Here is a 14,591-nt window from a genome sequence, read left to right on the forward strand (position 1 = left end):
GTAATGCAGGTATTGAGTAGGTTTTGGCTTGTTATGGTGTATGGTTTTGTTGATGTTCAGGTAGCGATTGTGTTTTACTATAGCTGTGTCGTTGGTGTCCTATGATGTATAGCCTTGCTTGACATTTTGGTCACTGATTTCTCGATTATTTTTGGGTTTAATCTTTTTTTTTTGAAAGAACAATCCGTTTTTATTTTAGTTGAGCAAGGTATTTGATATGTCTCATGTCACCTATGTTGGATACCCCATATGACATTTATAAAAAAAAACTATAATTTTAACACGTCCATATTTCATGGATTGTATAAGAACATTTGGATTTTTTTTTGGGGGGGGGGGGGTAGTGATTTGCATAATATTCTTTTGATCAACTAATATTTAGATATATAAAAACATGGCACGACCGATTAACCCTCCAAAATAAAAAGGGAACACCATCATCTTCATTGAGTCCGAGGTTCCATGGAGTTAAGATCTAGCGCCGGCCATCATCATAACCTTAAACTCTTCGAAATCAATCATCCCATTTCCATCCTTATCCACTCCACTTATCATCTTCCTACATTCCATGATCGAGCATTCATCTCCGAGGCTTTTGAAAACTTGGTGAAGTTCCTCGGCCGTAATAAACCCATTCCCGTCAATATCATACACCAAGAAAGCATCCTTCAGGTTCTCCAGAACCTTGTTTGAGTCCACTCCTTTGGTGTTCAGCTCCACAAACTCTTTGAAATCTATGAACCCATCACCATCAGTGTCGATTTCTTTGATTATTTTCAGGAGTTCATCTTCGGAGTGTTGTAGGCCGAGAGAACCCAAGACGGAACCAAGCTCCGAAGATGAGATCTTACCGTCGCCATTGATGTCGAACTTTTTGAAAACTAGTTCCAGTTCTTCAAGTTGGGTTCGCATTGGAGATGAAGAAGCAACTGGATTCGAGGGATTTTGCTTCTTTTCCCTACTCAAAATCGACCCAAATCCCATTAGATTGCTATCACTTTGATTCAAAGATGAGAAATGAATGGAAAGCAATGAGAGATTCTTTTGGTTGAAGAAAAAAAAACAGGCTATGAGAAATTAATAAAGCACAATATTGGTTAGAAAAAAAATGGAGATTCAGGTATTTTTTTTGGTTTGGATCGGTAGGTTCTGTTTGTTGTTAGAGAGGGAGTTTAGGCATGATTGGTTTGTGTCGAGAGTTTGTTTGAAAAGAACAACAAACTTGGAAGCATGTCTTTCGGCTTTAACTTGTGTCAGACCGTGATATTTGGAATGCTCGTACGGATGTTGAAATACTGTTATTATTTCCACTAGATTTTGTCGACTTTGTTTTATAACAACCGTATTGTATATGTCTATGAATTATATTACAAAATGGAAAAAAAATTCATGTACACTGGAAAATTAGAAAATTGTTTTTAGCTATTGCAAAAATTTTATTAATTTAATTAGATGATGTGGTGTTATTTTAATATATATAACATTACATGTTTCACCTAACTCGTTGTAACTTAGAAATTCTTAAAGCAATTGCATTTAACCAATGAATCTAAGGTATGAAATCAAATATGGATTTTATTTTATTTATTAAGTGAACATGGCCACTGCTCGATTTACAATTTTCAAACAGAAGATATGGTACATGTAACTAGACACTGCTTTGGAGCAGTCGTTCTGGTTAAGGTTGAAAAGATTGATGAATTTATGCCAATGGAGACTAAAGATTAGATCTTTGCTAACCTTTCTAACTCAGGTTGCTTTGCCAAGGATAATGAATATCAGGATATGAGATTTGAGATTTTCTCTTGTTGTTTATGGAACAGACGGAATAAATTAGTTTTTGATTCATATTTCACTGGAACAGAAGGCATTTGGGAAAGAAGTAAGCGAGTTTGGCTTGAGGTGCGGTAGTCACTACCAGTTTGGCTTGAGGTGCGGTAGTCCCTACCAACCGAAGTAGTCATCAGAAGACACAGTGAGACTTATTAGCATTAGATGGTCAATTGGCACACTCCTCCTCAAGGATGGTTTAAGATCAATTCTGATGGAGAGCTTAAGTTGAATTCAAATGTTGCTACTTCAAGAGGCATGATTAGAGATGATCGTGGAAATTGGATGGCAGGCTTTACTCGTATAGTCGGTCGTTCTTCGGTATTGGATGCCGATGTTTAGGGTGCCATGGACGGACTTTCGGCTTTTGGGATCACTTGACTTGCAACATGTTATACTGGAAATGGACAGTCTTGCTGCTGCCAATCTTATCAATAACAACTCAAATGAAGATTACTCCAATACATTAGTTCGGTGGATTCGAAATTGGTTCAAGTGCGATTGGGAGGTTACTGTCCAACATAGTTATAGGGAAGGTAATAGAGTGACAGACACTATGGCAAATCTAACATGTATGGGCGTGGGATTTCATCTATTTGACTCACCTCCTCTTGAGATAGAATAGATTCTGCTTGAGGATGAGAATGAGTTGGCTTTTGTGAAAATTGTTCTAGCTTGATGTAAACTGGTCCCTTTCTTTTAATAAAAAAAAAATCATATCATATTTTAAATTGATGAATCTATGTTTCGTCTATTACAAATATGTCTATTTTGCTTGTTTATCTATCATACAAAGTTTTATTATTTCATTTTAAAAGTACAGCGATTAAAATCTATATTTAATATAAAATTAATTCCTTAAGAGTCACTAAAACTTAATAGAGGTATCATAGTAATTTAAGCATATAATATATGTAATACCTCTCATTCGACTCGATTGCGGGATCTGAGTTACAGGATGGTACAGTCGATAACGGAATAATTATAGACATTTAACGAATAAAATGAATCAAAACTCAATAATTTTAATAATTTAAATCATTCAATATAATTTAAAACTTTTCCCGAGTCTTATGCGAGGTTACGTAAGCTCTGAAGTTAACCTAGGATTGAATAAGGACTACACTTCAAAGAATTCAAAATTTCCAAACGACATCACCACGTGACTTCGTCCATGTCGTGACATCGCCAAACAGTGTGCCATGTCACGACATTGGACCACTTGATGTCGGATGTTACAAACTATTGGTCGTTGTCGAGACAAGGATTCTGTTTAGTGCAAAAATAAGTCATTTGGTACCTATTTCATGCCAATCCAAACTATTAGTTTATTTAGTGCATAAATGCAGACTTAAACCTACACAAAACTAGTCTAAAAGCATGTCTAAACATTTATTCAACTATTTCTAAACTTCCATTCTAACATTTCCATAAATTTGGCAAAACAAATCCATCAAAGCTATACCAATTCAACCAACCAATCCTTAGGCTTCCTTCGGTTTGGCTTTGCATGCCAGTGAGGTGCAGTTGGGGAGAAAATATGGTACCAACCTCACTGGTCAGCCCTTTGGTTCAGCATGCTAGTCCATGAGAAGCAATCTCCACCACGCTGGTCAGCCCAAATCAACTGGAGATGAAAGCAGCAATTGAAATTAATTAAGATATTGGTATTTTTTAACAGACAAAAATACCATTACTTTTATTTATTATTTTACCATTTTATCCTTGAAAGTTAAACTAATTTCTTTCCCATTCTTATTTTTCTTTAGATTTGGCAGCCAAATTTTGCTGTAAACCTCATCCGCTCTTCAACTCCTGCTTTTTCACTCTCCTCTTTTCCCACTTCTCCCGGAAAAAAACACAGCACCAATAACAAGCAGACTCAAAGAAACTCTGTTTTTCGACTCATCCTACCAATCTTGTTCTCAAATTTGATCACTTGGTAAGTCAAAACCCTTCTTTTTCCACTCTATATATGTGTTTGAATTGTATCAAAGTAGTTTCTGTTTTTCCTTCTCATCTTGTTCTTAGCTAAGAAAATAATAACTATCTGGGTTTATTTGTTTGTGTGTGAGGGTACTAGAAACTGTATGTAAACTCTTTGTGACCACATATAGACCAATCTCGAATAACTCCTTCGCTACTCCAAAATCACTTGCCTTGCAGAAAGCTTCTATTAACATCCTGAAGGTAGAAATATTAGGATTTATACCAATTTGCAGCACGTCATCCAAGATAGAAGTAGTGTCCTGGATTTTCCCATTTTTGCAAAGACTGAATAATGTTATTGTATATGCAAACATTAGGAGTAATCTCTCTTTCTCTCATCTCATCGACAAGTCCATAAATTTCAAATATTTGATTTTTACTTCCTAAGCCAAGTATTTGTGAATTATAAGTCTATACGCTCTTATTACATCCTTTTTTCTCCATGTCCTTGAGAACTCGAAATGCAGATGAAATCTTTCCTTCTTTACAGAAAATATGGATGAAAGTATCAAAAATAACCGCATCGGGTTGTAAGCTTTTACCCATCATCTCTCTGAATTTCTTTTTAGCTTCATCTATCTTTCCTACTTTGCATAGAGCACTAATTATGATAGAATATGTAACTATCAGGAATACATCTCATGCTACGGCTAACATCATCAACTAGGCCAATAAATGAGTTCCAAGGTTACCTAGAGCAGCACTTCCATGTGTCCACATCTCATGTGCAACTTCCATAGCTTTGTCCAATTTCCCACTTTTACACAAACCATCAATTACAATATTGCAGGTCACAGTATCCACACCATAGCCTTTTTCATTCATCTTTTACAATAACTCTTTTGCCTCCAATATTTTACCCTCTTTCCACAGGCTATGCAGCAAAATATTACAATTATAAGTATTAGGGACACAACCATTTCTCATCATTTCATTTAGAATAGCATTTGCTTTAGATAATTTCCCTTTACTACAGTAGCCATGCAGTAAAGTGCTATAAGTTACTGTATCAGGGGAAAGACTACTCCTTACAATAAAACCCATCACAATTCTCGCATCAAAAAGCATCCCATTCTTGCATAGACCATCCATCACAATGTTATACGAGTAAATATTAGGTTCTACACCTTTATCTACCATATCTTTAAGTACCAACTGAGTCTCTACTAACTTTGCATTTCTTAGCAACCCCAACGACCAAATATTATAACTATCTAAATTCATCAAATCACCATTTTTCTCCATGGACTCAACCAAGGCCTTTGCTTCCACCAACATCCCTTGCTCATTTTTTTATATTCTTGATAAGTGTTTAAAAAATAAAAGCTCAAATCAAAAGGCAACTACTCCATCTATCTAGTTATTGAATTGAACAAATATATCCAAAGTACATGAGAGAAGGGATGAAAACTATATGTAGAGTTTTATGAAACATATATAATACAAAAATAAACCTTTCCTGCAATAAAATAGTTAAAAAGGAGTCCAGTACTGAAACCTAAGTTCCTTACAGTCATCATAATCAACAACTAGGCTTTCAATTGTTTATAAACCATATATATATATATATATATATATGCTTACAGAGATAAAGTTGGTAGAACATTAGAGGCTGCTGCTTGCATGTCAGCTGCATCAAAAAGTAAAATAAATAATAAGCAGAGAAAGAAATATATATGCACAATAATGTGAGAATATTAATTATGAATATGGAAAATGAGCAAGTGACTGTTTAATTCTTTAAATTTTATAGGGTTTAATTATGAACATCCCTTACACCATCCTCTCTCATTCTTTCCACCAATTTTTCAACATCACTAGTTTTACCTTCCTTATAAAAACTTGAAATCAATGTATTATACACAACTCTGTTAGGCAAAATCCCAGAACTTCTCATCTCATCCAAAAGCTCCAACCCTTTATTAGCAAGGCCAAACCTACAATACCCACGAACCAAAATCCCAAAACTAAACTCATTCGACAAACAACCTTTCTCAGGCATTTTATCAAACAACTATCGGGCATCCTCCAAACAACACCTAAAATCCTTGATACTAAATGCTTTCAGCACTACAATCCTGAAAAATGAATGCGTTTCATCATCAACGGTATGTATCCAAATCCTTCCACCGACCAAAACTCAATTCAATTGCTTAGGTTGACACTCAAAAGTCAAAACTACTAAAAGCCTCCTCTCCCCTTTCCACCGTATTATTAGTTTATTACCTAAAATGTACATTAGTGGGGAACAATGAATAATTATGAATAATACAAGGTTACCAACATAATTTAGAAGAACTTAACCTACTGTTTGCAAAAGGAAAGAAAGGCTTCTGCATTAAATGTTTGGTAAAGCTCAATTAATTCAGTCCAAAATTAATGGGAACTTTAAAGACATACTATTATAAATATAATTATAATATATAAATATTAAAATAAAACTAGCATTCATGTTATTTTCTAATTAGCAAATAATATTAAGATGTTTCTTTTCGGTGTTTGGATGATACATTATAAATATTATATTTAAAATTTATTTAATTGATATCCATATATATTAAATATGAATTTAAAAAATTATCGATGCTACCTCATTTTAAAATGCAAAAGAAGTCATCCGGTAAACCACAAACATTAACAATAGACGTATTAATGATTTTGTGAATGTTATCCAACTCTCCTCTTAATGATGAAATATAACTTAACATTATTCATTATATTTGATTTCTTCTATCTCACTTTTCTTTTATAAATAGAAAAAGCTCTTCTATTTTAACTTTTCATACCTTAATCTTGAAAATTATTTGAATAATATTTTTAAACCTTATCGTAAAATTTCTTACTTAAAATCAAGACTTTAAAGCAAAATTAATATTTAAAATTCATGTATTTATTATGAATTAGATGAATTTTGATAAAGTTGAAGATGAGATTATTGTAATATTAATCTTTAAAAAGTAGTTTCGATGAAGAAGAGGTAGTAAGGCCACATATACTAATTATTATCTAGGATCTTTGAGAATTTTTTCTTTAGTGTTCATATTATGGCTTTCATCCATTCGTGATGTGTTATTCTTATTTTTTTATGAAACTATATCATTATATCTAATTATATATTTATGGTTTTATGCCGATTGACATTTTAAATCAAAATAATAATAATAGATGGTAAAGACACGAAATTTTGTGGAGGGAGATAGTACCTTAGCAACAAAAGCTGTTTGGGATGATGAGCTGACGTTGATATTTTGTGAGCTTTCCGTGAATGAAGTAAATGCTGGTAATAGACCAAAAACTCATCTAAACTCAAAAGGATGGGAAAATGTGGTTGCTCTTTTTCAAGCAAAAACACAAAAAAAAAATTATGGAAAACCTCAATTGAAAAATAAGTGGGATACATTAAAAAAAGGAATGGAGGTTATGGAGGGAGTTGCTTAAGGAATCTACAGGTATTGGATGGTGTCCATCTAAAAAGACGGTTGATGCTACCGAAGAATGGTGGGCTACAAAAATACAGGTTAGTGTTAACTTTATCATTATTTTAATGCATAAAGTTTATTGAAATTAATAATTTACAATTATAAAAATCTTAGTATAACATTTAAATTTAACATGTTATGTAGGAAAATCCTGATTTTAAAGATTTAAGAAGAAAGGAATCGAACCACTATTGAATGAGTTAATGTGGCAAATGTTTGGTGGCATTGTAGCCACTGGAGAGAACGCATGGGCACCTTCGTCTGGTGTTCTTCCAAGTGAGGTTCCTATAGGAGATGATGCACCTAATGAGGGATTTGGTGATTCAAATGAACATAGTAACGAGAATGAAGGTATTCCTCCTGATGAGGTACCATCAAACCCTTCTCATTAAATCCCTAATCAAAGAAAGCAAACACTTGGGGCTGTACACGGTAAAGGAAAAAAATCAAGTTCAAGTAAAAAATCATCAAGAAATACATTAATTACTCAGATTGAGAAATTGTGTGAGAGTATGGCTAGTCTAAGGAAGTCAGTGAATGAAATTATTTTTCCTCACTCTCAATATACTATTTCAAATACAATAGATGCTTTGTGTGCTTTGGGAGATGAAATTCCAAAAAAGGAGGAGCTGTACTATTTTGCCACCAAAATGTTCCAAATATCGGTGAAACGAGAAGTGTTTTTGAACTTAGATCCAGATGATAAGGTTTGGTGGCTTCGACGTGAGTATACTGAACAAAATCCAATTGCATCATTTTCATCCTTGGTAGCAACATCCTCATTTCCCTTCCAACCATACCATCAACCACCTCCACCATAAGCTTCTTACAATTATTATTGTAATATAACTATACTACTTTTTTATATGTAAAACTACTGTATGATATTTTTTATGTTTGGTATTTTTATGCTATGCTTTTAATCAAGTTTTTGTGCTGTATAGAATGTCACGAAATATTAATTTATTTTCATTTGATTACTTTTTCAGGTTATGGATGAATTTAACAATATGTATAATAGTTTGATATGAATTATGATACCCCTGAATTAAGTGAAGAAGCTCAACGAAGAATAGCCACAATTGTTACCTAAGTTGAGCACAACAATTATCATGAAAAGGAAGAATATGTGTTAAGTAGTGTATTGGTACACCATGAAAATTATTTCACTATGCAACCGCGTATGAATTCAAATTATACAAGTCAAATGTGGGTGGACGAAGTATTAAATGGGCACGATGATCGTTGCATGAATAGTTTTAGGATGCCAAAAAAATATTTCACAGCTTGTTGCATGATTTGCAAACAAATTATTGCTTAAAGAATGAGAAAGTATCGGCAATGGAGAAGTTAGCATTATCATTGTACATTCTTGGAAATAGAGAATCAAATTCAAATGCAACAGAGCGATTTCAACGATCTGGGGAAACTGTTAGTCGAATTTTTACTGATATGTTGCATATATTTGCTCGAATGGGAATAGACATGATTAAACCCACTGAAGGTCAATTCGAGGAAGTACCGAACCATATTCGACATGATACAAGATATTGGCCCCACTTTAAGGTAAAATTTACACAATCTTTATATTTTTAAAATATAAATTATTTCTAACTTTTATCTCATTACTTGTATTTATTTTAAAGGATTGTATTGGGGCCATAGATGGAACACACATAAAAGCATGCATTTCGATTTCTTGTCAAATACCTTATATCGGACGAAAAGGTGAACCAACTCAAAATATTATGGCAGTTTGTGACTTCAACATATGCTTTATTTTTGCATTTCCTGGTTGGGAAGGAACAACACATGATAGTAGAATTTTTTTGCAAGCACTTAGAAAACAAGAGTTAAAGTTTCCACACTCTCCACCAGGTTGAACTTTAATTTTTTAATTAATTTTTACATAAAAATATTAAAATTTTTAATTTATTTTTAAACTTGATATTATGTTTTACTTTTTTGTAGGAAAAAATTATCTTGTGGATTCAGGATATCCACAAATGGCAGGTTTTCTAGGTCCATATAAGGGGGAACGATATTGTTTACCTGATTTTCGTCGAGGTAATCATCAAGTATCTGGAAAAAAAGAAATCTTTAATCATGCCCATTCTTCGTTACGCTCTGTAATTGAACGAACATTTGAAGTGTGGAAAAAAATGGCCAATATTAAGAGATATTCCAGGTTATTCATTCAACAAGCAAGTTTTAATAGTTATTGCAACAACAGTTTTGCATAATTACATTCGAAGACATGCTTGGTCAAATGATGAGGATTTTCGAGAATTTGAGAATATACCCGACATGCCAGTCTCTTCAAGCCAGTTTGACAGAGGTAAATCGAGTTCTTCTAACAGAGAAAGTGACCTTGAAATCACGATGTTAAGGGAAACCATTGCAACTAGTTTAATGAATCCATATTTGTAAAAACATTTTGTATCATAACATAATTTCTAGTAGTAATGAAACTTGTTATGTCTTATGTTACTATATATTTTTTTATTAAAAATCATCTGTTTAGATACTTCAAAATTTGATCCAAGTATAATGTTACTATTTGTGAAAATAATATTTATCATTGTTATAAAAAAATATTTAACTATAAAAAATTAAAAATAATTATCATTTTATCTAATAAATAATTTAAATTAATTATATAATTCATTAAAATATTGGAAGATACATTTTAATATTTTATTAAATGAATTTATAAATTCACATATTTTAATAATTTAAAAAAAGTAAAATAATTTAAAAAACTTCTATTATATATCAATTCTAATCTGATGTCCTTAATAGTCATTTTTTATTCTCACCTTACCGTTACAACTGCGTTTGAATCCAAACACACACTCCACCATTGTTTCTAATCTCATTGCTACGGTATCCAATCTCACCGCCACAGCTGTTTTTAACCTCACCGGAGGTAAACACACCGCCCATCCAAACTAAGCCTTAGTCTACAACCATCAAAAATCATCATTTTGTCATGCATTATCATACTCAAAATATCATTCAAATAATGTTCATAAGAACACAACACATTACCAATTCATTCTCACCACTTTTAACCATTCAAAGAACATTCAAGGACATTAATTCAAAACCAAAATCAACATGAACTACTTAGCAAATAATGCATAACCTCAAACATTAACTAATTCAAACCAACATATCCAACTAGTAATATAAACAATCATATATACACATACTCTAGGTCCAAATTATCACTTACTGACACCTATTTACATACCACATAATCGAATGTAATTGAACAAAGGACTATCAAATCAATAGCTAGATAGTGTGAGCTCTAAGATGATTCGATTGACAGGTTTATCGAACAGACAAACTACTGAAAAAGAAAACAACATCCAAGTAAGCATTTTGAATGCTTAGAAAGTTCATAATCATAAAACGATAAACTTACCTCATTTAATACTATATACGATAACATAAATAATCCAACATTTAGACCTAACATTCCAATTCAATTCCACAAGGTGAATTCTTATTTGTATTCCATACGATAAGTCAACATATATATATTTATCATTAAATGATATTTCGATATAAATCATATAACCAATCTAATATTGAACCACATTCTTATCAAACTCATTCCATATCAGTATCATTACTCAATTCGTATTAGTCATTTAGTCAAATGAACTTTAGTAAATAAATTAGGATACGCGGGTACTACACCACACTAGAGAGCACCGTAGTGTTATACAGAAGCACTGTAATGCAAGGAAAGGCACCGAAGTGCAAACCTGTACAAGCACACAACTAACCCTATTGGCATGCCAAATGTGTCCTATTCTTTACTATGCTCACTCGGGCATTACTTTATACAGATTTTAACACTTCTTTTCAATTTAATTCAAATCTCACATTTTTTACCATTTTGTACATAATTCAAAACATAATAAACATACATACATTCACATAACAAGATTTTATCAATTAAATATACATATACTTATCATATGAACTTACCAGACAAAATCAACAATTAACAAATGTCAAGGACTAATCTGCTAATTTGTCTTTTCCGCGATTATCTACAGTTTGGTCCAAATATTAATCTATAATAATAACTCATTTCAATTATCAATTCCAAATACTTAATATCAGTCTATTATATTCTTATGAAAATTTTGTTTCAATTTTTAATGTTTCCTAAAATTTTGCATTTTATTCAATTTAGTTCCTAAAATTGAAAATGTCATAACTTTCAAATTTGAGCTTCGATTTCGAAACCGATCTCAATTTCATCCTTCTACATCCCTCTAATTCCTATATTTACGAAATTTCTTACTAAATTTGAAATATTTACACTTTAGTCTCTATGTTCAAAATTAACACTTTCACTTTACAAATTAGTCATTTTTCATTTCTAAGCTTAAAATCTAATCAAATAACATAAAAAAATTTCAAGAAATTATTGATGGTAACTTTTCAAAACTTCAACAGTTTTAGAAATTCGCACATGAGTTAACTAAATCAAGTTCTCAAGACCTAAAAAGCATAAGATTTATAAGAAAAGTACTTGAAATAGCTTACCAACATAAGGCCGAATGATTGAAAGCTTAAAAACCTTTTTATTTCCTTTAGAAACTGTGGAAGGAAGAAGATGAAGAAGAATGTTTTATTATTATTTTTTGAATATATTTACTTTAGTTAAAGTTAATGGTTCATAATTTTTATTAAATAAAGTTTAATTAACTAATTACTAATCCTAATTAACATAGTTAGTGATCATCCACCACCGTCAACTATATTAAAAGGGCTAAAACACTCAATTGGTCCTTTAGTTAATTAAAATTCCTTAACAATTAATTTTATTACTTTTATAATTTAGCCCTTATACCTTAATTAACTATCTATTTAAAAATTTTAAAGGACCAAAATTTAATTAAACTTTATACTAACCTCGTAAATATTAAATAATAATATTTACGAACTCACTCGTCGAAATGGGATTTTGAAACCACTGCTCCAAACACCACTAAAAATGGATTGTTACAATATAAAACTCCTTTAAGAGTCATTAACATATAATAGGGTATTATAGTAATTTAAGTATTTTAAATATATAAATAGGATTATTTTGAATAAAGCTAATTAAATATCTATACTTTTATAGTTTCCGTTAAATTTTCAATTTAATAAAATTTTTATTGGGAGTGAATATGAGAAGTTTTGGTAAATAAAATTTAATTAATTATCTTTTCTTAATTTTCTTAATTATTATTATTTTAGCTATTATATATGAAACGGGTAATTTGAGGGTAGTTTTTCAAAATTTAGGGATTAAATCTAAATCATAAATATACAGAGAAGATAATTTTGTAAATATTTCAAACGGGTAGAATGAGTTTAGACTCGATTTAAAAAAATAACTTCCTTCCTCTCAAACTTAATTTTAAAAAAAAAGAAATTCAACTCTAACAAATCCAATCGAATGAAACCAATTGGTTTCAATTTTTTATCATATCTATTGGTAATTACCATTACAAATAAATTGAGTTTGATTCTACTCTATTATTTGTTCGTCCATTAACTAATGCAAGTTTAATCACTATTTACAAGTAGATTTTGTAAATATTTCAAACAGTAGAACGAGTTTAGACTCGATTTTAAAAAAAAATACTTCCTCCATTTCAAACTTAATTTTAAAAACAAAATTCCAACTCTATCAAATCCGATCGAATGAAAACCAATCTATTTCAATTTTTTTTATCATATCTATCTCGTAATTACTATTACAAATAAATTGAGTTTGATTCTACTCTATTAGTTTTTCGTCCATTAACTAATGCATGTTTAATCACTATTTACGAGTAAATTTTTCACATTTAATAGATGTGATTCTACATATGGGTCCTACACATTTAAATAACAATGAGTATTATATTAGATATTAATGGATGAAAATGCAATAGGATGGATCTCAACTCAAATAAATTAGAGTTGATATTTGCTATACTAACTGTACTCTTTTTATTTCACAAAATAGTCTTAAAAATTGTTATGTGCCTTTTTTTTAAATTACTATGTCTGTATAACACTTATGTAACCTAAAACTCCACTAATAATGTAGTAAATATTTTCGAATAAATTATACCTAATTTCACTCCGCAATTATATTTAAATTTTCAGTTTAATATTTAAAACATGTTTTTCCAACCTCAACATTCATTCCATCCCCTCACATGGCGCCTCACAATTTTCATTAAAAATAGTATAGCAATAAACTATCAATAAAAATCTATTACCAAAATATCAACTTAAAATAAACCATAACAAAATTGTATATTAAAAATATCATAAAATTATAAAAATTAAAATTCTAATAAATCATTTTTTTGAAACTATAAAAATCTTTTAAAAAAATTATAATTATGAAGTTTTTTTATAAAATTCATAAATTTCTAAAAAAACAAATATATAATGAAAATATTTTTAAAATTTTAATTTCTTTTGAAATTATAAAAAATATAATTTCTTAGAAACCACTAAAATTCTTAAAATTATGAAAATTCCAAAAACATCTAAATTTTTTTTCATAAAAGTATAAAATATTATTAATAATTCTAGGAAGAACACAAAATAAACGATGTTTGCCTAGAACCTAGATCAAATCATAAATTAGAATAAATTTAGACAAATCAACGTAAATACATAACTATTTAAATTCGTTCTAACTTATTATTTGGTTTGGGTTTAGGTAAACATCGTTTGTTCTTATGCTCTTCTTAGAATTTTTCTATTCTATAAATTTTTATTTTTGTAATTTTTTATTTTAAGGAATATATTTTTATGATTTTCTTTCATAATTTCCACATTTTATGATTTAAAAAATCAATTATTGAAGAAAAGTCTCAATCTTTTAGATTTTTGTTTTGAAATTCTAGGTATTTTTAGAATATTATTATTATTATTATTATTATTATTATTATTTTGCATAATCTTACTTTTTTTTAAGAAAGTTTCATTTTAGCACTATCTGATATTTGCTTATTTCCCTACACCAAAACAGGCTTTTAGCGGCATTTTTAGCGGCGTTTGGGAAAAAACGCCACTAAAAATCAAGCATTAGCAGCGCTTTTATAAAAACGCCGCTAAAGGTCAAGCATCAGCGGCGCTTTTTGGAAAACGCTGCTAAAAATAAGCATTAGCGGCGTTTTTTGTAAAACGCCACAAAAAGCCTAAGCCCGCCGTTTTCTATTTTTTGGGGCCTTTAGCGGCATTTTTGAAAAAGTGCTGCTAATGCTCGGGCCT

General features: G+C 30.6%; 1 protein-coding gene and 1 pseudogene across 1 annotated transcript; both read right to left on the reverse strand.

The window, feature by feature from the left end:
- Nucleotides 1-289: 289 nt before the first annotated feature.
- On the reverse strand, nucleotides 290-1,126 carry LOC105794364 (probable calcium-binding protein CML25). Its single transcript, XM_012623514.2, has one exon. It carries the CDS (start codon nucleotides 982-984, stop codon nucleotides 469-471), a length of 516 nt encoding a protein of 171 aa, XP_012478968.1. The 5' UTR covers nucleotides 985-1,126; the 3' UTR covers nucleotides 290-468.
- Nucleotides 1,127-3,382: 2,256 nt separating this feature from the next.
- Nucleotides 3,383-5,105, reverse strand: LOC105794366 (pentatricopeptide repeat-containing protein At2g17140-like; annotated as a pseudogene).
- Nucleotides 5,106-14,591: the final 9,486 nt, after the last annotated feature.

Source organism: Gossypium raimondii, chromosome 3, assembly GCF_025698545.1.
Source record: "Gossypium raimondii isolate GPD5lz chromosome 3, ASM2569854v1, whole genome shotgun sequence".
Lineage (NCBI taxonomy): Eukaryota > Viridiplantae > Streptophyta > Magnoliopsida > Malvales > Malvaceae > Gossypium > Gossypium raimondii.